The sequence below is a fragment of the Pistacia vera genome, unplaced genomic scaffold, assembly GCF_008641045.1.
Source record: "Pistacia vera cultivar Batoury unplaced genomic scaffold, PisVer_v2 Contig144, whole genome shotgun sequence".
Lineage (NCBI taxonomy): Eukaryota > Viridiplantae > Streptophyta > Magnoliopsida > Sapindales > Anacardiaceae > Pistacia > Pistacia vera.
Window position 1 is genome coordinate 639,660 of NW_022195510.1, and position 23,449 is coordinate 663,108.

The 23,449-nt window shown below is 34.9% G+C and overlaps 2 protein-coding genes across 5 annotated transcripts; one reads left to right on the forward strand and one right to left on the reverse strand.

Moving 5' to 3' along the window:
* Positions 1–2,844: 2,844 nt before the first annotated feature.
* On the forward strand, positions 2,845–4,899 carry LOC116123721. The gene is made up of 7 exons (XM_031409478.1): positions 2,845–2,968; positions 3,867–3,914; positions 4,006–4,052; positions 4,148–4,214; positions 4,320–4,363; positions 4,638–4,695; positions 4,786–4,899. The coding sequence occupies exons 1-7, from the start codon at positions 2,915–2,917 to the stop codon at positions 4,834–4,836; spliced, it is 369 nt and encodes a 122-aa protein (XP_031265338.1). The 5' UTR covers positions 2,845–2,914; the 3' UTR covers positions 4,837–4,899.
* Positions 4,900–5,332: 433 nt separating this feature from the next.
* LOC116123643 (serine/threonine-protein kinase BLUS1) lies at positions 5,333–15,531 on the reverse strand. 4 transcript variants are annotated; one of them, XM_031409392.1, is made up of 22 exons: positions 15,192–15,524; positions 14,103–14,353; positions 13,559–13,766; positions 12,493–12,747; positions 11,795–11,919; positions 11,649–11,693; positions 11,464–11,545; positions 11,316–11,384; positions 11,053–11,223; positions 10,893–10,955; positions 10,308–10,376; positions 10,051–10,194; positions 9,896–9,969; positions 9,364–9,630; positions 8,446–8,537; positions 8,253–8,326; positions 7,265–7,390; positions 7,130–7,172; positions 6,992–7,038; positions 6,243–6,304; positions 6,098–6,149; positions 5,333–5,641 (listed from the first exon to the last, which is right to left on the reverse strand). In XM_031409392.1, exons 3-22 carry the CDS (start codon positions 13,724–13,726, stop codon positions 5,597–5,599), a joined length of 2,073 nt encoding a protein of 690 aa, XP_031265252.1. In that variant the 5' UTR covers positions 13,727–13,766; positions 14,103–14,353; positions 15,192–15,524; the 3' UTR covers positions 5,333–5,596. The 4 variants fall into 4 exon arrangements, with proteins under 4 accessions (XP_031265252.1, XP_031265253.1, XP_031265251.1 ...); XM_031409393.1 differs by having other exon boundaries at positions 10,054–10,194; positions 13,559–14,353; XM_031409391.1 differs by having other exon boundaries at positions 13,559–14,353; positions 15,192–15,523.
* Positions 15,532–23,449: the final 7,918 nt, after the last annotated feature.

The window sequence follows — 23,449 nt, forward strand, 5'->3', positions numbered from 1 at the left end:
ATATAATGTTCCGACAAGTTAGGATCGTCATTAAGAATTTAGACGAAGCTTCTGTGTCTATATTGAGTGGCGAAAGCACGGAAGAGATTTAAAGAATTTCCGAAGAGGGAATGGTAAATATTTTGAAAATAATGGAGAGGGATGCAGCTTTGAGACAAAAGCTGAACTAAAAGATTCAATGGATTGTCGATGAGCGCGTTGGCGAGGAGTCTCCAGGTGGCAGAGATCAATGTTGGCGATGCGCGTTAGGTTTCTTTTGGCGGGAATGAAGCAGTGGTTGAAGAGGCGGTGAGGGTGGCTGAGTTTGACGGAGGGGTCGGATGGACATAGACGTTGAAGAGGTTTTTGTCTCTATTGTCGGTGAATAAGGCAGCCTAGAGGGGAGCGAAGATGAGATCGGAGTTGATGAGGAAGAGGAAGGCGATTTTGGACTTCGAATTTGACAAGGACAAGTGGGAGATTTTGAAGGAGACGGCAAAGCGTACGGAGGCTTGTTGTTGGGCGACGACGGGGTTGTGGAAGAGGAAGAGATCATCGAGGTCGTCAGAGAAGGAGGGGATGGATTTGGAGTTTTTGGGAGGGAGAATTTGAGGGGTGAAGAAGAAGAAAAGGAAGAGGAAGAGAAAGAAATAGGGCGAAAGAATAGAAGTAAGGAGATGAAAATATGAGCTAAAAAAAAAAAAATATTGGTTGTTTCTGTTTTTATTGTTTTCGGATTTTGGTTTTGTTTTGGGTTTGGCTGCTGGGATTGTGGAGAAAGATAGGTGAGGAGTTGAACATCTCTTCTTGTTTAGAAGAAAACTAAAGTTTATGAAGAATTCAGATTAAGATAATGAAAGAGACATGAGAGATTAAAGAAGAAGTTAGAAAGGAGAATAAAGGTTGAAGGCTTGTGCGTGGTGAGTGGTGAGTGGATTGAAGGAGATATATAGGTGGGGACAGAGATAATAAAGAAAAGATATAAGTCAATTAAGCCTCCTAGTTGTTTGAGAGACGGGGTAGAGATATAAGTAAAAAGTATAATGAGTTATTGGAAAGATATTTAGAAGAGCATGAAGTAAAAGCAAAGAGAGATGGCGACAGATCAAAAAATAGAGATCTGATGGATATCCTCTTGGAGGTTTATCATGAAGAAAAATCAAAGCTCAAGATTACCAAAACAAACATCAAGGCTTTCCTCACGCACACACAAGCAAGCAGTAAAAATTCTACTCCAAAGACATGGTGTCTACTGGTGGAGATCTTGCTGAGCGGGCATCACTAGTTTGATCTCAGCTTCCCTAACGTCAGGCACAGTCTAATAAATTTAATGAGGGAGAAGAGATGTGTATCTGGTGCTCAAAGGTTTAAAGTGGTGCATGAACAAATAATAAACAAGGGAGATGCATCCTAATGCTCCAAAATATTATGTTTCATGCTGAACATATATAATATGATATGTGAATGAATAAAACAAATGAAGAAAAGTAAAGAAAACTTTCTTATTGTGATGAAATTTTTTTATTAACGGTGTCAATTGGAGGGAGTTCTGTGCCTCCTCTCATGTTAAAAGTTGTCGTTGGTAGATGATTGTCAGGGCCCCACGGTGGGTGCCAAACTATAGATGCAAAAAATCTACCATCATGAAAATAGAGTCTGATCCCGTGAGGTTGAGGCCATTGACAATCTGCTAGACCTGCACACATGAAATGACAAGCATGAAGCTTGCGGAAAACACCAGGGTGGTGTTTGCCATAGGCACTTCGACGCTCAAGTCAGCAAGGCCGAAAGAGATTATTTGATAAGAATTAAGGAGAAAAAGGATTACCAGGAGTCTTGTCGGAGTCTAGGACTACGGCGAAGGTGTCAAGTTCTTGGGAGCAAGAACTTCATGAGCCAATATATGGTTTTGAGTAGTTGAGATTGATTATTGGAGATTGATTATTTTATCCCCTCTTATGAGAGGGCAGATCTCTGTTTATATAGTGAACCCAAGGGTTTGAAATCTTAGTAAAACACTGAATCCTACTTTGGGAGATAATCACTATCAGGAAAGAGATAGGATTTCTTGTTTTTATCAGATTAAGTTTAATAGTTTGAGTAAGATTTGGAATCTTAGTAAAAGAGGAAATAGAATGGGATTCTGATTTCCTATTTATGGACTGTTGCAGGCTAATGGGCTAAAACCCAGTTTAGCTTAACTTATAGGATAGCCCAACTCATAGAGTAGGTAGTTCACAAAGGAATTTTAAGCATAGACCCAATCGAGATTGGACTGAGGCCTTGGGCCGTGACATGTTTATTTCGTTATTGAGTCTCGTCAGACTCAAGACGATTTTTGGCCCTAACAATAAGTATAATTATATATTTCTTTAATTAAGTTATTGTAAAAATTTAACTTTTTCCATCTTAGTTTTTTTATATGTAAAATTACAATAGACCCCCTATTCTTCACATATATTTATTTCAACCCAGGTTCCAAAATAGGGTACCTGCTGTAGGTTCCAAGCAGGGTATCTGCTGTAGGTTCTTTTTATCAGGTTTCGGTTTCGATTCCGATTCCGGTTTCCTCCACATGTAGGAATCGAAACCGCACAGTGTCGGTTCCAAAAAAATGGAACCGGAACCTACCCACACAGTATCAATTCTGGGTAGGTTCTAGTTTCAGTTCTGATTCTATCCGTAAGTTCTGGTTCTACCCGCTACCCGTGCTCATCCATTTTAGATTGGAATAGTAGACAATAGTCTTTTTTATTTATTTTATTTTTTATTTTGGAATAAATGGGTTGGGCTTGAAACATCGGGCCATTAAGTCTAATAAAATTAGTGTTCTTGCTCACAAAGAAAGAATTAAAAAAACCAGAGAAAGACAAAAAAAAAAAAAAAAACCTAAAGCTGAGAGCGAGATCCCGCGTGCTGTGTTAAGGACATAATTATGAACAGTCAAAGCTTTCCAGTTCCTCACAAGAAGTTCTCAGTTGATATAAAGGTAAAACCCCACTTTGCTTCTTTACTTAGTTTCGCTTAATTATTAAGGGTTTAGCTATCTTTTTAGCCCTTGATCCGTTTGTTTTTATGTGGATTACAAACTGTTTATGTATTTGTTTTGGCCAAACCAGCTGAAATCGACTCTACAGTGTTTTTTTTCCTTCCTTACTAGAAACTCTAATGATCAACGGATTGTTGAAATTTTGCGTAACTCAGTATATTATTGATAAGTTAAGTTAAGGTGAAATGAATTAGTGGGTCAATGGAATTGGGCATCCAAGACTTGTTTGTAGGAATTTTTGTTTGTGATTGATTCTCTTATTGGAGTAGCGTTTTTGTGTCAGATAAACAACTTTTAGTGTTAATTTTGGAGTTAGTGAGATGTTTTAGTGTGAAAATTTTCAGGGATGTCACCAAGTTGTTGTAAACTCGTGATGTTCTACTGATACAAATGGTCGTGTGCTATAATTTTGACTTCTTCACTTGGAAGTCTAACTTCACTATGGTTTTATAGGTTTGTGATTAGTCTTTGGGCGTCTTCTTTCTTAATTTTTCTTCATTTTCTTTCTCTTGCTTATGGTTCATTAGGGAAACTATGTAGGACTTCTCAGGGTCTATAATCAACTCTATGGTTGGGGTATGCAAATTCATTCCTTCAGTGCCTTATGTAGGGGTGTCTCGAAAGGTTCAATGCGGTGTTTCCTAGTGTATAAGAAGTTGACAGATTCTTCAAACATACCCATTAAAGGTTCTAGTTACAATTAGGAGAGCCAAATTGGTATCTTTGAATAGCCATGGCCTTTCCAATTCTGCTGCATTCAGATTTCTTTATAGGTGAAATGTTAGACCAGTTCTAAGAGGCTCTAATGTTTTCTAATTGCATCTATTTTGCATGGCAGGGAAACAAAACAGATATAGTCCTATGCAGTTACGATGATCATTTTCTTGTAAGTATGAGGCCTCTGGTTGGTACATGCATATGGCTGCAAATCTACGTGTATGTGGTAAATATTTTTTAATGTGTGAAACACTTTTCAGGTTATTGCTACTCAGATAGGAACTATGGGGACAATCCTGCAAGCCAGGTCTGCAAAATAATCAAGCTACTTTTTTTCTAGCCAGTGTGTCATTTTGCGGTGCAACTTATAGATGAGTTACAAATATCTTTCTTTATTGCCAGGAAAGAGGAAGGAATGTCAGTCAATCCGACTTTCAATGTGTCTGTAGTATTTGGAAAACGAGATGAGGTAATCCAGCCTGCATTTTTTTTTTTTTTATTTTTTTTTATTTTACATTGATTTGATATCTCATTTTTAGTTTTCCTTGATTTTGACTGAATGCAAAACATGTAGCCAATGCTAGTGGCATGTGCTCGTCAGTTGGTTGAACACATAAGGTATATCTCCAATTCTGCTAATCACTAATTATGAAGTTTACCTTGTCTTCATTGAAATCTTTTTCCTTGGGTTTTTTCATACTTGTCAGAAGCAAATCAATATGCTTGTGAATTTTCAAAAAGGCCACAAGCCAGTTTTGATGCGTGTTTTCACCAAAATTACAATATGGACAATTTCAATATATTTGCAAATGAAGCATATGTAATTTACTCACCTCATTTCTTCCTGAATAGTTGTTGAAATACAAATTTTGAAACCTTTTTCTATTTGCAGTCGCTCTGGCTCCTCTGAGCCGCTGGTGCTTTCTCTTGGCCTTAAAGATCATTCTGTGGTATAATACTATCCTATGGCTATGATATCTGTCTTCCTTTCTTATTAACTATGTAATGGTGAAATTCATGACACACTACATGTTTTGCAGGAGACATTGAAAGGAATTGTTTCTGCTGTCACTGAGAATCGCCTTTGGTGACAGGAATGTTGTTTTGTTCGGACGTTTTCCTCAGATTTTGCATACATTCAAGTAATACAACCTCCTCACCTTTTAATTACTGTTAATCAAGTATCCTATGAGTCGCATTTCAAATTACATCATCAAAGATGTTATTTCTTTGAGATCTTGCAAAATTTGTAATGGAATAGGAGAAATTAATTAGTACATTTGTAGGTGCAATTTTCTGATATACTTTCTATCCGTTTCATATATAATACTTTGAAGTTTCGTTGGCTTTTGTTTTAAGAATTGGTAGATAAAGAATTAAAGATACCTGCCTGACCTTTTGATTTAAAGAAAAAAAGAAAATGTGTCACCCGAGGGCTACCAGATCTGTTTTGGCAAAGCTAAAAAACGGGTTTCAAAGCTGGAAACAGGGCTAACAACAAATATCGTGTAACCAAAAGTTAAGGAACTCGATGAATTCTGGGCCGATTGAGCTGTTGCATGTGGAGACAAACGGTTCTGCGAAGGGAGAACGAAAGAGAGAGATTGTATTTATAATTACAAAGTATCATGCCAATAAATTACATATTACACGCAGAGACTCAACCAACGACATCTCAAAATTTCGGTGTTCGCCTTAGCACATGTTCACGCATATGGTACACTAAAAATACAATCCAAGACCACCGCTATACCCAGGAATTACCTGCAGGATCACAATGAAATCTCACCGCAGATAGCAATGATCAAGCCCTCAATTTATCAACATCACCATCAAGTTCATTTTCTTTTCTTATTTTCCCTCTTTACTGGTCAAAGCACTCAATTGTTTTTCTAGCTGCAAAAGAAAGGAGAAGATATGATTATTAAAAAGATGTAAAGTGACCAAAAATAAAAGAAAATTTTAACTTGTTGGCACGTATAATTTTTAGATCCTCTCAAATCCAAGCCATAATTGTCAACTAAAGTTCTCAGTATAAGAAACATCAAATGGTACAATCATACAGTAATCAATGAAAAAGAAAGATTTAGTGAGTCAAGAAAAAGGAAAGTTACCAAAGAATAACATAATATTCCTTGCCCTGTTTATATTTGTCAACTTGTTACCAAGGCATTTGTCCAAATTAATTGAGATGTTTCCATTTATAATCACCATTATGACAACCATGATGAACAAAATTTACGACTAATTCCTCTCTAACACATCTACTAGAAATGCAAGTGACATGGAACTCAACCATTTAGAGCAAATAACAAAGTTGAACTTGCGTATCAAGTTCACATTAATGCATACCTGGGCATTTTTCATTTTTTGTCTCTGCAATTCTTCCATAAGGCTCCCAACTCTGACATAATAATCGAATTTCAGTTCAATGTGAACAAAGACAAAAAACCGCGTAACAAGATTTCCTTCTTTTTTTCAAAATTTTATCTCATACCTCTGTAGCAAAACGCTCATCTGAGACTGTAGCTCCCTCTCCCTTGTAGAAGCAGGTGTTATCTACATGTTGTATAAAGTAAATTACATTAATAAAATCGCAAACAAACAATTCCTAACCCTCTGCACTAGCATTCCTATAAAAACATTAAAAATAAGAAGAACAAAATCTTCTTAAACCTAACATAATAACCCCACACCAGCAACATTAATCTTAGCATTAGAAACAGAGACTTTAAGATACAACTTCTCTGCAATTCTGGTTGCCACAAGAATTGCGGTAGAGCGGAAATTAGAAAAGCAGCACTGAACAGCCAAGTCACTGGTGATCAATTTCAGTTTTGATACACAGATTTTATTTTTTCGTACAAAGTTTTTTACTTGATTACTATTTTTTGTAAATTCTAATAAAATTAATGCAGGTTTAATTAGGTTTCCAAAATCTAGCAATCCCTAAGATTTGACCTGTCTACTGTTATTCTATGCTCTGACAGATCATGCTCTTGGGTGTTTTATAAAAACTAAAACAGGCAGATTACTCTGAACTTCTTATGTTTCAATGCAACAACAAATAACACGTAATTTTGTTGGTTGATTAATTAGTCATAGTCTTCATGAATGGGTTAGGAAAGAGAATAATATTTATCTCATATTCATGAAACTACCTCATCAAGCTATACTGACTGCATCCCTAGTAAAAGTTGGTTGTGGCCTTTTCTAGCTTAAGAGAGAGAGAAAGATGTTGCATACCTGTAAGAGGTCATTAGTGGCAGCCTCGGGCAATTCTGGAAACTTGCCTGATAAAGCAAAGGATGTCACAACCAAGAAAGTTATTGAACCGAAAATTAAGTGGCAAAATATGAATGGGAGCAATATGGCAAACATTACCAGAAGTTTCCTCCACATACTTGATCAGTTTAATAATCTCTTCCTGTCAAATAAATATACAGAGACAAAAAATAAGAATGTAGTTTAAAGACAAATTATGAAATGTACAAAATAGCGATAGAAATAGAAAAATACCCGTTGTGCGGTGTTCTGCTGCAATATGTATTGCAGGGATGGAAAAAGTGAGGCAGCTGTAAAATTTGGAGTTGTTGGACTCATTGAACCTCCACTAACTGGGCTAAAGAAGCTGTTCATAGGTCCCTGAATGAAAGGAAATAAGGGCAATGGTTATAAAGCCATTGCCTAAAAGATAAATTGCTAAGTTCCATACACGTTATTTCTGAAGTCTGTCACAAAAAAATAAAATACAAACTCATTCATATATCATAAGCGCCCCCCCACAAAAAAAGTGTGCAATGAATACATGAACTACGACATAAAATGTGTCCATGGCATAATCTGAACAGAATAAACCATAACTGAAATATTCATATAAGCACTAATTTAAAACTGTAATGATCATTGGTTTCTGGCAATAAAAGAAAAGGCAAAAATAAATAATCACTGAGATGGGTAAGTCAGATGCATCTAACAACTAAGATAATTTTGTCAAGCCAAATGAAAAGAAGAATATGGAACTATATCTTATGCAGTAAATTGTAAAGTCTTTTGCTTAGTAGGCAAGTTCAACTTCAATACACAGGCAGCCACACTATTACCAAAGTAGCAATTCAACCAACAGGGCAAATAATTTTACAAAATGGTATGTCATCAATCATCATTTCCATGGACTGCATTGCAATTTGATAGATAATACAGTTAATGGCTTTTTTTACTTCTGTTATTATTTTTTTACGATTACGTAGGTTCCAAAGAGTTTCAACTTTGGTAGAATAAAAAGTTGACACTAAGAACCAGCAGAAGCAGCTGAATAGACAACCTACACACCCTCATCATTTTAATGATTATAAAATAACAAACTAGATATGGTATAATTGATATTGGTACATGTTAAGATCTTGACTTTCTTAAGGAAGCAGCACGACACTAATGGATCATTTCAATATTAACTAAGGGGTACGTGGTGTCAAACTTAGATTATAGCCTGCTAATGCAAATATACCTTGGGGCTCAGATCTGCTGAAGTAACTTTAAAGCGTCCCTTGCGTTGGACCAATGCCCCATCTGATGTATCCTCTGCCGGATAAACAGATGCAACACAAAAATAGAAGATTCATTATAAGGTATAAAGCATAATAATGCCTTTAATTTAAATTATAAGATATCATAAAGTAATGAAATCACGACAGATATACCTGAAGGAACACTATTTGCATCTCTCCTCTGGCGATACAACAATGAACCACTATAGTTCCGCTCAGATTGATTTTTTGGCTGTAGAGAATCCCTTCAAATATTTCCAAGAGACTGCAGTTATTTAGTATACATAATCAAGGCTTTCCACTCAAGTGCATGGAAAGAAAAAAAAAAAAAAAAAAATGTATATATATATATCAGTCAATGCATAGCTTTGCGCAGCACATCACAGCAGACAGGCTTTTGATATAAAGAAGACATTTTGACATTGTGTACCATGTGTCACCATCCAAGACCAAATCTTATTCTAATATTAAAATATCATGTCCTAGCATTTTCAAGCAGGCATTTCATCCAACATAGGTTCCAGGCAACCCAATAATTCCGTCCCACGTTTACATGATGCTTTCCACAGAGTCAAAAAAAGAAAGTGGCATAGGTCATAAAGTTTAATGCGTATCCGCAAAACTTATGTTCTGCATCTATCAAAAAGAAGAGAGAGTTGTACAACTCACTTAAGCAAATTTACAGAGCTCATTCACAAATAAAGATGTGGCACATGGAAAAATACTGAAAGACTAAATCCTTTTGAATCATTGAATCTAAGAATTGCATTATTTCAAGGACAAGCAGCATGCCAAAACTTTTTAGGCCGTCTTTCTGTAATGTTTCCAGAATAATTTTCTAAAATAGCTAAATAATATATCTAACAATTCTGATCAAATTCGGAGAAAGCTTGCAGAACGTGTCAAAATTTGATTTTCAGGAATCAGTATAAAATTGACAGAAAGCTACAAATGGAACAGTTATTTCTATAAGTGAACAAAGAAGGAAAAATTAGCCTAATCATAAATTCATATTAACAGTGTAGCAAATAAATTAAGAGAAAATTCAACTACAATCATGATTAAGCTTACCTGTCCCCTTCACCAATAACTTTCTTAGGAGAAAAAGCATTATCAGGTATTAGTGAACCACTCAAGAACTTTTTATGCTCACAAATGGCATGACGGGGTAGAGAGCTATTTCGCCCTGAATTTTCACTCTCATTTCTTCCAGTTTCTTGGTCCAAGGCCCATGGTGAGGTATTCCGAAGAAACTGTTGCTCAATATCTAATTGGGTAGTATCCTTGCAACCAGAGCTTGTTGCAGCCTCATCATCCTCACCAATATCAAAACAACCTCTGCATCAATAAAGGGACAAATTAATTAGAAGAGAGAAATTGCTATCTTTCTCAATTGCAATTTTCTTTCGCAAATGCAGAAGATTAGTATGGTTAGAAGATAACAACAATGAATTGGAAAAAAAGCTTAAGTCAGCATTTCTATTTCCATTCCACTCAATGCACGAGCAATATCAAAATGAAAAAACATTCCACTACCCTTGAAGACAGTTAATGATATTGGTGAAGTTCTTAGCAACTAAAATGAGAGGGAAATAATTATTACTTAAGTGCTCGCAATGGTTTGATAGGAAATGAAGCAAGTGAACTCTCCAAATCATGAAGATCGTTGAAGCCATCCTGAAACAAAGAAAAGGAAAATGAGAACATCTGATGATAATTTAATGAAAAAGAAAACCTAGAGAATACTTTAGCTCATACCACCTCACTTGGTGCAGCACTTGAATGATTAGCTCTCTCCAGGGACAGCCTTTCTCCTGGAACCCCAACACCATCATAGCTGTCCCTTTGCTTCCCACTCCCACTTGGATCTTCTTCATTTGTTGTAAAACCATCATCTTGAATCTGCAGCAACACAGTGCTTTTGATATAGTCAAAAACATAAATGCAAATTTTACACCACTAAACAGCGAGGAATAAATTAAACAGACATCAAACTGATAACTGAAACTACTTACAAGGGCAGCCTGACTTTTCAAATCCTCAAGGTTGAAATTCCAGGCACTTATTCCTCTTATGTACTCTTGCTGCAAGGTAAACAGAGTTTAAAATCAGGACAATATCAATTTGGTTAGCAGACTCTATCCAAGTAAAAAAAAAACCTCATTTTAAACACTATATATAAGAGTTAAAAGCAATGACCTGGTTAGAATTTTGATGGAGGACAATAATTTAGGAAGCAGAACATGAAACCTTTTTTCCTTATTAAAGTAGGAAGTGTTTCTTTTGTTGTTTAGACTTAATTTCCTTTAGTAAAATTTTAGTTAAGTGGATTAAGATTCTTTCATTTCTTTCCTTTAGTACCTGGACTAATTATAAATTTAATTATAATTTCATTAGTTTCACAAACAAAACCGATGACAACATAAACAAAGTGGTTGATTTATGAAATATACTTTCTTTCCAGTAAGGAAAATCCTCTTCACATAACAGCCCAAAACAAACCACTAATTGTTGGCACCTATCACCTTAAAACACAATAAAAGTAGGCACCAATGTTTTATACCAGAATTGAAAAATAAAATAAAAGCTGCATTCCTCACCTGTGATAGCTGCTCTTTATCCCCGTAGAGAGCCTTATTCTGTAGTAGATCTGCCTCATTTGCCTGGAACATAAGAGATCAGAGGAAGTATAGCAAAAGTTAGGACTTTTTTACAAGGAAATTTGCAATGCCCAAAGAAAATATGGAATAAGCAAGAGACCTTCAGCACCCTAAAACGTTCACCTAACGGAGCAAGATTATCGAGAATAGTGCGAGCCAGATAATCGTATGAGCGTGCATGTTTAAAGAAATGATGTTTCAAAAGCTTTTCTGATGTTGGACGTTTTTTTGGATCCTTCACTAAGCAAGCAGCAACCATCTCTTTGAAAGACTGGAAAAATTGAAGCATTTTCAAAAGGGGTTAGGTTGCAGTTTCAGAAAAATCCAAGGATATCAGTCAAAAAGTGTTCATTGAACACAAACCTTTGAGAACCTCCTATCTCTTTCATAATCAAGACCTGGAGGTGCATTTTGTAAGGTCATCAGCAAAACCTGCATTTAAATAAGAGGATAAGCAGATTGAATACCAACACAGTAGGCACCTATGAATAGCTTCGAGTATGAAAATTACTTTCATTGGTGGATACTTTGAAAAGGGAGCATGGCCATGAGCAAGTTCCAGAGCGGTTATTCCAAATGACCAGATATCTGCTCTGTTTATACAAACAAATCTTATGAACACTTCAACCTAAAACGTACTAGCAAAAACTGAAAAAGGAAAAAATAAAAATAAATAAACAAAAGCAATCCACTCACTTAAAGTCATATCCATGCAATTGCTGCATCACTTCAGGAGCCATCCTGTGAAAAAAGTAGATACTTGTAAGTCTGTATACACGAGATTTATATGTTTCACAAAACAACAAAGCAGTGAGATCTCAAACTACAAGCAAGAAAATTACCAGCATGGTGTTCCAACAAAAGTATTTCTATTACGTTGCCTATCTCCAGCATCAAACATGCATGCTGATACGCCAAAGTCCGCTACCTTGACCGCACCATTAGAATTGATTAATATATTCCCCGACTGCAGGAAACATGATACTGTAAATACTAATTGTTGAATAGAAACCACAATTAAAATAGGAAAAGGCCAGCAAAGACAATGATAGAAAAACAAAACAGTATCCAAACAATATGAAGCAAGCTGTACGCAAGCTGACAGAGAAACAATAATGTAACGATTTATAAAACCAGATGAGCAGAGATAGGAGTGTTGATGCCTTCACTAGAAGATAAAAGATACAATATCAGAGTTGGTTCCAAGTAAATCAAGGTAAATGAGATATCAGAAAACAAATTGGAATTTTTTCTTTGATACAATATCATATTGAAAAAATTCCTCATATAAATTGGGTTTATACAACAAATATCTGTATAATTATTTATAAAGATATATCTCTTTCTATAATTGTTCCCTGCTCTAATCTGCTCATAAGCATCCCTATAAAACTATGAAGTTCTATGACTATTTGTTTCCAATATTTTTCATGCAGTACTCTCGTTTCTAATTTTTATAAAGAAAGGTGTTCAAGACTGCAGGTTAATGAGAATAAAATTCAATGGTTAACTATTAAAATAAGCAGGTACAGTAGGATACCTTCACATCTCTATGAATGTGCCCATGAGCATGAAGATAAACAAGAGCTTTGAGGGTCTCCTTCAACAAAGTAGCAATAACAGGCTCTTCAAAACCTTCTGGATAAGACGACTTCATGATATGAAGGCATGATCCCCCAGCCATGTATGGCATCACAACCCAAAGGCTGTGATCAGCAGTGAAAGAGCAATGGGCCCTTAGTACATTTGGATGATCAATCAAAGTCATGGTTTGTACCTCACGCCTGATACCATCCTGTATCATTTGCAAGGAAAACTCTTTTATGCGATAAGGATCGTATTTCCTTCAGAATACTAGATGATATTGAGGGTCTTAAACATGCATTGGTAGGTCATGAATCCACTTAGCACGGTCTTATAGATATAGATATGGATCATTTAACATTCAATGAAGGGACAAAATACCGCATATATCGTATTGACATAACAGATTTAGTCAAAAAGAACACAGAACTACATTTGTAAATCATTCAGCTATGATACCTTTTTAAAACTTGAAACACAGAGCTTAATACTATAGTTAAAACTCTTATCTAGTTTAAGCTTTTTGCAAGAGGTTACTTAACAAAGTACTAGAGTCAAGTTGATCAAGTGGTCCTAAGTACAAATCCTTCTATGGATTGATTAAGTTTTAATAAGTTGTGTTTGCAGCTGTTAGTTGTTGTAATTTTAGTTGTCTTCGATCCACATGCCTTGCCTAGTTGCCTGTTAGGGGCGTGTTAGAGCATAAATACTATTGTTTGGCAATTATCTATAAGTTTAAGCTTAAGATCAAGTAGTTACTTAATAGAACTTACAAAGTTTTTATATATTACATATGACAGGAAAAAGAGCAAGGTTCTGTTCTGTTCTGTTCTGTTCTGCTTTTGGTAAGCACTGGGAAAATAAAAAATAGGCAAACATTCAAGCAAACATAAAGCATTTAGTTTTTTAGAAATTTTCCATAGAGTGATTCTTCTTTTCTTTTCTTATCCTCATGTGTCCCAAAATAGAGAAAACGAAGTGTATTGTAGTACATCAGGCTCATGAAAAAGTAGTACGCTTACCAAGTCATTATTGCACTTTTCCAGATCAAGGACCTTGATAGCAACTATTTCATTAAGCGGAATGCAGAGTGCCCTATAGACAATGGCGCTGACACCTTCACCAACTTCTTCGTATAATTTATAATCTTTGGCATTGAGAGGAAATCGTTTATCCAAATCATACTCCATGTTCCCTTCTTACAGCACACTTTTAACATCCTCTTTACTCCTAAATGATCCAGAAAAGATAGACAAAACGTATATTAAGCACATGGGAGTCAATTCGATGTGGGGTGTCTTCCAATTGGGAAGCATTTTCCCTTTCCTCAGCATAAAACAGCATGTGAATCCAGTAACCTCATCAAGATGATCTTTTAACCAATGATCCTTGCATGCAAACCATATAAACCTCCCAAAAACTTGGATAATCACAAAAACCGTTGAATACTAGCAAATTGTTCCAAACAAGAAAATACTGCTATATCCAATATGATGTGCACTTAACTATTTCAACCAGCGGTGAAAAATAAAATAAGGCATGCGAAACAGAAGGAAGTAAGACCACCTTAAGCACTATAAGGGATTTAACACAGGCAATGAAAGAAGAAAGTCAGCAGATGTGAAGTTCTATCTCCTGTATCCTTTGCAGTTCTACAAACCAGTATTATAAAACTCCAAACTGACAAATGCGCTCCAAATCTAACCCAAGTCTCTCCTTTGCGAATGGGATAAAAATGAAATCCAATAAGGGAAGAGAGATAAATAAGCTGCAACTCCTAGTAAACTGAAATGCTGGAAATTTGGATAGTCTGTAACCTGCAGGAGAAAATAAGCATCAATCACCTTGTTCTTTCAAATATAGCTTATAAAACATGATTCAGAAAAACAAAGCAAAAAGATTGCAAATAGCATTGGCACAGACTCACAACACATAACAAAATTAACAGCATGGGCATTCTCACACCCAAGTTTGATAAACAAAACAGTCATCATGTTCACAGAAGAAAAGCACTTTTAACTATGTTTAAGTTAAACACCTCCCTGACTTATTATGGAAAGCATACCAAACTCAACAAGTTTTTCTCACCCGGTTCCCTCATGCTTCCCAACAAAGCAGTTGGTCATATCTATTTCTATACATAATCCCTTAAGAAGTGTGCACGTATTGTATCAAACAAACCCTCTAACATCCAAAACAATACATTTCCGGCCCATCTCCAACCAAGAACATATAAGATTCACATTCTTGAAAGAATTTCCAGAAATGAAATCAAAAAATGAAGAACATTGAGAAAGTATTAGGTCTAACTGAGCCCACTGCTTTGTTACCACCAAAAAAAAAAAAAAAATTCCCGCAAAAACAATTTAACTCCACATTTTCCGCATCATTTAGTTTCTCTCAACTTCCAAGAGAACAAAAATCAGTGTCTCTAATTTTACAATTCAAATACCAAACAAGCCCCTATTGTCAATGCCATAAATCAAAAGCTAGCAATATACTAGACAAAACAAATAAAAAACCTTCAAAAAAACAAAGAAACAAACAAAATTGAATGATTAAACTTCAGATTCACACGCAAACCAAAAACCTAGGGTTCGGGTGAGACTGAAGTAGATGGCAAACGAACTAACAAGAAGTGAATCTGATTCTGACCTGACTAAACAAAAGTGGCAAAACGGCGTTGGACTGAGCTGGACGATAAGTGTCTAATAAAAAATAATTACTAGTTCATCGAAACAAGATACTGGAGAAGTAGTTGGTTTTAGATGTTCGACAAAACCGATGAAAAGACGGTGAGAGTTTCAGATTTCTCCGTCTCTGTTGAGTCTTTGGAGGTCCTCTGAGATCGAATCTCTCACCGTTTACATCAAATGAAATGAAATGAAATTTAAAATAAATAAACGAGACACCTATTTATTTACTGAAAGAAAATTTTCTCAGATTAACTGGGAAATAAGACGGGGCCGCTGTTGAACTGGGAGTGGGGCCACCTAAGAGGTTTGAGTTTTTACTGTATTTGACGAGGAGGTGAAAAAATCGGGAGGGGATGGATGGGTCGGCAATTTATCGGAAAAATCGTTGGATCGCATCAGCTGAGTTGGGTCAACTTTGATTCTTGATTGGTTGGTATTATTTACAATGTCATTATCCTTATTTTATTTTTTAATTGCTAAATAAAATATCACCCACCTTCTCGAGTTTTTCTCAAAACAATAGTAACAGTAAATATTATTATTAAAGAATAGAAAAAATAAATCTAATTAAACTCTTATAATAAAGGCTTTTTATATTTGATTAGTGAACATCAAATAATGCAATTTTTGTTGGTGGAAATATAATTACACCTAACCAAAGCCATATTGTATCTAATTTTAACAAACAAAAATAATAATAAATAGATTAAAAACTAATCATGTGATTAGATGCCCTCTACCTCAGGCTCACATGAGATGTGAGACCGTTTAATCTACCTTGTGATCTTGTCCCCCTTTACATAATACCTAGGAACTCCAGTTAAGTGAAAATAAATAAGTAAACCAACAATTTCTAAATAATAGGAGTAAATAAACTTTGCATAAAGAGGTAAAATGAGTCAAATAATATATATATATATATATATATATATATATATGTCGGAAAAAGTTGGGTTGACGTAGAGCCTCGTCAGTAAAGGATGGTCAGAATTCAAAAAGGTTCTGCGTCGTTCAAGTGCGGCCACATCGCGCCTAGCGCAAATGGCATGGCTCCTTTCAGTACAGTAGGTGGGTGTCAAGCCAACAAGCGGCTAAAGATCATCCACACGTCAAAGTCCTGCTTTAATCGAGAAAATTCCTCGGGCAAGTGATCAATGGGACGCAAAGAAAAGATTTGCACAGCACCTCCCCACTTGCAACTTTCATAAAATTATCTCGAACTTTCCCAATATAAATAGAGGACTTCCCTCTTATTTGTGAGGATTAGCTAATTTTACGCTGAAATCATTTTTTCTCTCTAAACTGTAACTCAGCTCGCTGAACGCAACCTGATCACTCTCTCTTATTAATACAATAACAGTGGACGCATGATTCGTTTTAGAGCATTCGAACCACTTTAAATATTTCTCTTCATCTTTTATTTAATTCAATTCCCTCATATTACGTATGACTTCTAAGTTCGTTTAGCATTTTACATGTGTGAGTAGTTAGTATATTTTTTTAAAAGTAATCATTCAGGGGCTACAATAATATACCCCAATTCATAAAGCCAATTATTCGGAGAGTTTGCATGTGCTACTTCCAACTGGGTTGCACTAAACTCATTGCTTTTTTTTCTTTTTAGTTCATTATCCTCTATTTATGGCATAAATAACATGCAATTTCAGCTTTTTTATTTTGTTCTTTCATCTTGATTTAGTAAAAAGTTTTAGCCTTATTCTCTTATAGTTTATCTTCTTCTTTGTCAAATTCATATTTGATATTTTTTCTTCTCGCAATAATGCACCACTGTTGGTTATCATTTGTCCGCTCCATTTTTACACTTCACTTTAAGGAATGACGAATGACGAATGTATAGTTTCAATAGAAGAAAATTGAGATTTGACATTCTTTTAAGGAATTTAGATTTTTATGATCAACATTTTATTGCCACAATGATTAACACCCTATATATAAGTTTGGTACTATAACATATTTATTTACTTAAGAATGTGATAAATTATAAATAAGATATGGTGTAAAAGAAAATATAATTGGAATACTATAAAGTATTTTGGTAACCTTTTTCAATGGTCACCTCAACAAAATCCTTTGAGTTTGTTTGTTTTATGACTTTATATAATATATTTTTTTAGTTTTATTTGTATGATATGCTCATATCATACAGAAAGCGAAGACATCAAAGCTGACTTTTAAGATAAGATCTGATTTAATTTCATAATTAATTATTGTTCAAGTCCGCCCATCATCATCTTCTATAATATTTAGTTTGTTATCCTTTATTTCCCTTTTTTTATTTTATGTATCAAAGTTTATCTACAATAAGAACAACTAAATCTTCACACTTGACTTTCCAAACTCAACATTTTTTTGTTTTTCTATGGACCATGTATATCTTTCGGTCCAACTTCCATAATGTCACGTTTGGCCCAAATTCAAGTATGTACGGGACTCAATATCCCATTCAAGAGAATTGACAAAAACCTGACCCAGGAGTATCAAAAAATATGTCAGGTAATCTATTAAAAAAACTCCTGAAATGTTCATTTACCAAAAAGGCAGCAAAATAAGATTATAATTCTATTACTTATACATTTAATCATACTCATCCATCTTAATAGATATATACGGATTTAGACCATCATATCTACTTATAAACTCCAATATAACATTAACGCTAGTTAGTCTTAACTTATTTTTATTCAAATATTGTATTCATTTGATGGCAACACAATGGAGTTTTCTTCATAATCTCTATTATTCGTATTCTTATTATTTATTTAAGAGTTTGTGGGTTTATTGTCAAATCTATTGTTTGCGCACACATTCCAGGCCCAAATAGGGGTGGGCTTAGTTATATTATATGGAGTCTTAAATTAACATGATTTTATCATTGAGCAAATGACATGTTCCCACCCGAGGTTTACCGAAATCTTAAGTTCATACCTTTGATTTCATTTATTCCAGATATCAACCCTTAATCTAACACCGTTTCTTTTATTTTAAAAGTTGAAGGGTAAAAGCATCAAAACCCCATTTCTCTCACCTCACCTACATTGAATGCCTTCTCATCTTCATCTTCTTCTTCTTCGTCTCTCGTCCATTCTAACACAAGAACTCCATTTAACACTTTTTTTTTTTTTACCCATTCTTCCTCTTCTTCTACTTCTCCTCTTTTCCTTCTCTCTTCCAGATTCTTCCTCTTTTCCATCTCTCTTTCTTCTTCTCATCTCTCCATCAGATTCTTCATCTTCTTCTTCTTCTCCTCTTTTTCTTCTCTCTGTTTTCTTCTCTTCTCTCCACCAGCTGCTTCCCCTTGCCATCCCCACCAAAACCCCAACGCCATCTAGCCGCGTCACTCATCGTCGTCACTCAATAGTCTTCTGGGTTTACCTCAACAATTTTTTATTTTATTTTATAATATATATAATTAAAAAAAGTTTATTATTATAGGGTGAAAATGATTTGTGTACAAAAATAATACTCGGATCTTTGATCAATTATCATGTTTGTGTTGAGAATTTTTCATTCCACTTTTTTCTTTTTTTTTTTAAGATGCACATGTCTTTAATATTTTCTTGTGTTATCTTTAATTTTCGGGAACAAACGAGGAGAAAACTAGTCGGGGTTTTGGTGGGGATGGCGAGGGGAAGCAGCTGGTGGAGAGAAGAGAAGAAGAATCTGGTGGAGAAAAGAGAAGAAAAAAGAGAGGAAGAATTTGGAAGAGAGAAGATAAGAAGAAAGAGAAAAGGAAAAGAGGAGAAGAAGAGGAAGAATGGGTATTTAAAAAAAAAAAGTGTAAAATGGAGTTCCTGTGTTAGAATGGAGGAGAGACGAAGAAGAAGGAGATACGAGGGCAGTTAATGGTGGTGAGTTGAGATAAATGAGGCTTTGACCCTCTTACCTTTCAACTTTTTAAAAATAACAGTAATGCTACGACACTAAAAATTGGTACGGAAAATTTGCATCAAAATACGTGGCCCCTGACTCGGACGTCACCACGTAGGACACGATAGAAGACTTCCATAAATGGACGGCCGTCCAACATTTTCGAACGACCCTCCATACTTTATGGACGATCATTTATTCAGGAATGGACGACGATCCATAAAAAATATTTAAAAATAAACTAAAAATCAATGGACCACTGTCCAAATACTAGGGACGGACGTCCCTTTAATATAAACGGTCGTCCAAATTATATGGATGACCATCCAAATAAGCACACTAGATGGACGTTTGTCCATCTTATGTGGACGATCATCCTTATAAAAGGGACGACCGTCCACAATAGATGGACTAGCATCCATTTAGTGTTAAAATTATTTTTACAAAAAATAAAAACAAAGCATTGGATGGATTGGCGTCCATTTAGTGTTAAAAATTAAAAAATAAATAAAATAAAAACAGAACATTAGATGGACACCAGTCCGTCCATCTATTGTGGATGGCCGTCCCTTTTATATGGACGACCGTCCACATGAGATTGACTGGCATCCATATTATGTTAAAAATTTCAAAAACAATTTCATTTTTTCTAGGACATTTAGGGATTTTGTTCCAAAACTTGCATAAAAAATGCCAACAGCAGAAACACCATATCTACCGCTATTGAAGCCACACTATCTGTCGTTGTTGAAGCCACATTATCTGCCATCGTTATTCATCCATATTATGTTAAAAAATTTAAAATTTCAAAAAAAATTTCATTTTTTTCCAAGACATTTAGGGATTCTGTTCCAAAATTTGCATAAAAAATGCCAAACAGTAGAATCACCATATCTGCCGCTATTGAAGCCACACTATCTATCGCCGTTGAAGCCACATTATCTGCCGCCGTTATTCACTTCTTCATCTTCATCGTTTGGACTCCGGCTGTGAGTATTTTTTTGTTTTTTTTATTGAACAAAGTTAAAAACTGTGATATGGAGGCTTGTTCTTTAACTTTCATTTGTTGTGTGCAATTTAGAGATTTACACAATGTCTAATTGTTTTGTTCCTTAATGATTTTTCTATTACTTTCTAAAAATTGATAGTAGAAGTTAAGGGAGCCAGTTGTGTGAATTAGGCATAAACTTAACATTTTAGGTACCATTTCTGCACTAAAATTATGGGTTAATGGATAATTGTAGCTATTAGTTTGCAAGTCTTTGCTCTATATTAAGTTTTGAAAAAATACAAAGCTAAAACAAGTCGTTAAATTAATAGATGGTGATGATTGCAATAAGTTAAGTTTGGCAGAGTTAGGAATTTGAGAATTGTATTCTTTGTTGCTGAGCTCATACTCGAACTTGCATGATTATTGCTGTTGGTGCAAGTGGTCTTATTGATGTGGCCGTTGAACCATTCGAAAGGGTGAATATGGATGATGGACTGATGTTGAGTTTGCGAGTTTTGATGTTACTCACTTCTACATCGTTTGGGTGGTGCAGCACCCCCACCTTTAACTGATTATTCTGTAGGTATGGAATTATTTTAGTTATTGAAAGATAGATGCATGAAGAATCAAGCATATCATACTATAACAAGTATAGTCATAGTTTAAAAAATAAATTTCAATCAAATTGAATTAAGTAAGGTAGAACATGTTACCTTAAGCCCTTAGCAACCTTGGAGACTCTTAATTTCAAGAGAAATTAAGCAAAAGAGTATCCAAACCAAGAGAAGAATAAATTTGACCAAGAGGGAGATTTAGGGTTCTTAGAGATTTTTTCTCTACACAAAAATTGATATATCATTTTCTTTATATAGGAATCCTTGTAAANAAATTCCTAGACAAATGTCAAGATACATTGGAAAAAGGAAATCTCCGGTCGGGGTATATAAGATGTTACATGAAAGGTTGTTTCGTGGTGACACGTTTCATATGTATTGAATTAAAATTAAGATAAGGATTTTGACGTACCATGAATCCATTCTTAATTGGGATTAGACAATGGAAGAATTTGATTATACAACGTATATGATTGTAAAAGGTTTTTTGGAGTATATCTTCATTGTGACTTAGGGGTTATGGAGTATTGCTAGATGTCTACCATAATCAGTGGGAGTTTTGTTCATAAAGAGTTATGACAAAACATATCGAAATAAACCGTGATATTAGGCTCATGGCTAGGCCACAGTGAACCTAAGAGGTCACACATAAAAACTAAGAAGAATGAAGAAATAGCCAAAGAGAGTTGATTATCCAAGGTTGGCTAGTACCTACCAAAAGTAATAAAGTTATTTATATTAATCATTTTCTTTATATTAAATTGGATTTTACAAGGGGTTGTAATTGTAAACAATTAAGGGTGAAATTGTTATGTAAACAATTTAAGAGTTAAATTGTTAATTGTGATTAAATGTTAATCTAATGTTATCATTTAAAGAAGTTTAACAACTTCATAACAATTATGGAATTGTTTAAGGAAGTCCAAAACAATTATTGAATTGTTTACAAGGATTCCTATATAAAGAAAATGATATATAAAGTGATCGTCAAGATGAGATCCGTTGACTTGGTATAGATTGATATCCTTCTAAAGATTTGTATCATTCGGACATTTCACATGTAATACATATATATAAATGAAGCAATAAACCACATGTGAAATAAGAATACTTTCTTTTATTGATAAGATAAAATGTATATACAAACTATATACATTCACATATATATACAAAACATAATGCCTCGGAACCGATGACACGATTGGTTCCTATGGCATACACTAACAGTTATCTGGGCAAAAAGGGCTAGGTGACGGTCGATAGACTAATGATGGTCAACCGCAGGCAAGACCTGCGATTACGCAGGCTATAGAAAAGCACTTTGTATCTCAGTTGTGCAGGCTGTAGTATATACTACGCAACTGAGATAAGACCACATTAACCCCTTTGAATGGTTCAGCGGCCACATCAATAAAACCTATTGCCAGAAATGATTGGGCATTACTTGGCTGAATTTTCTATTTCATACAAGCCTGTGAAGCATGATAGACTTGGTATTAGTGCTACCCATTCTTCAAGGTCCATTCCTCTGAAGTGAGATATATGCCGGTTACCTGGATACTTAGTTTATTGTTTTAATCTGGAAAGACATTTGTGTTGATCAAATTTTTGTTTATGCCCCTTTCAACTTCTGGACAACATATTAATGTTTGATTTGTTAATTTAGATGATGGAACTTCAGAATCTAGTTTAAAGGAGCTGGTTTGTTTTATGGTTTCTTCACATTCTATGGTAGTATAAGTTTCTGGTCTTTGTTTGTTAAAATTAAATTATTTTCAACACCATTAATTAAACGTAATAGTTATGCATGTCTCTGCTTTCTTTCGTATCTAGGTTCTACTCCTTTCCCTGTTGACGGATGGTAGCTTGCATCATTCTTCGCGAACTTGCATCATTATTGCTGTTAAAGTCCAATTACCAAGGAGGCTCGAAATTGATTTCAAGCTCAGCCATGAACTTGCTCAGACCACACCTTATCCTGGAGTTTCACAGCAGCATCATAACTCTTTTCATCAGCTTACCAGTGTGTCTTAATCTGCCATTCCTTCCTTGACAAACACTACCTCCCTGGTATTTGGACTTTAACGGCAAGTTGTTTGTGTTTGTTGTCAATATATTGAAAGACACAACACAAACACTTGAAATTGTAGACTCTGAAGAAGCAAACAAATATAAACTTCAAACATGATTTTTCATTATAGTTCTTTTTTTTTTTAATATCTGCAGAATTACTTATGGGTATGTTTTTTCCAGGAAGTTGCTGGTTTTAGAAGAAAGCAGAAAATGGTAAGAGCAAAAATTACAACTATTCCTTATTGAGGCACATTGTCATATGGAGTCCAATTTCGAGACGTACAGCATAAAAAAAAAATACAAAGAGATGGCAAAAAGAAATATTTGCCTTGGAAGAAGTTTGGATTTAGGATTTATAGCAAGATTGGGTTTAGGTGATGAGATTAATGGTTAGATCCGTAATTTGAAATGAGACCAGTTGGTGAGTATTAGACATGACGGATATAAGCATTTGATTTATGAGTTTTTTAGTAGTTTGGAAGTTGTTGAGATAGGTACTGATGATTTCCCGGCGTATACAATGTTTTTTAGATTAAAAAATCAGAATTGTGTAGTGAGGCCATAGGATTTAGCAATCTAGATAGGGTTTGATTTTGAAAGTTTTGATAACGTATCCAGAACGTGGGATCCAAACAAGCTTGGACGGATGTA

Coding starts and splice junctions, on each gene's coding strand:
- LOC116123721 (XM_031409478.1), top strand. CDS start 2,915: ATGAACAGTCAAAGCTTTCCAGTTCCTCACAAGAAGTTCTCAGTTGAT. Junction 4,053..4,147: donor GGGACAATCCTGCAAGCCAG/GTCTGCAAAATA, acceptor CTTTATTGCCAG/GAAAGAGGAAGGAATGTCAG. Junction 4,215..4,319: donor TATTTGGAAAACGAGATGAG/GTAATCCAGCCT, acceptor CAAAACATGTAG/CCAATGCTAGTGGCATGTGC.
- LOC116123643 (XM_031409392.1), bottom strand. CDS start 13,726: ATGGAGTATGATTTGGATAAACGATTTCCTCTCAATGCCAAAGATTAT. Junction 8,538..9,363: donor GTTATTGGTGAAGGGGACAG/GTAAGCTTAATC, acceptor AAATATTTGAAG/GGATTCTCTACAGCCAAAAA. Junction 6,305..6,991: donor CCACTAATGACCTCTTACAG/GTATGCAACATC, acceptor TACAACATGTAG/ATAACACCTGCTTCTACAAG.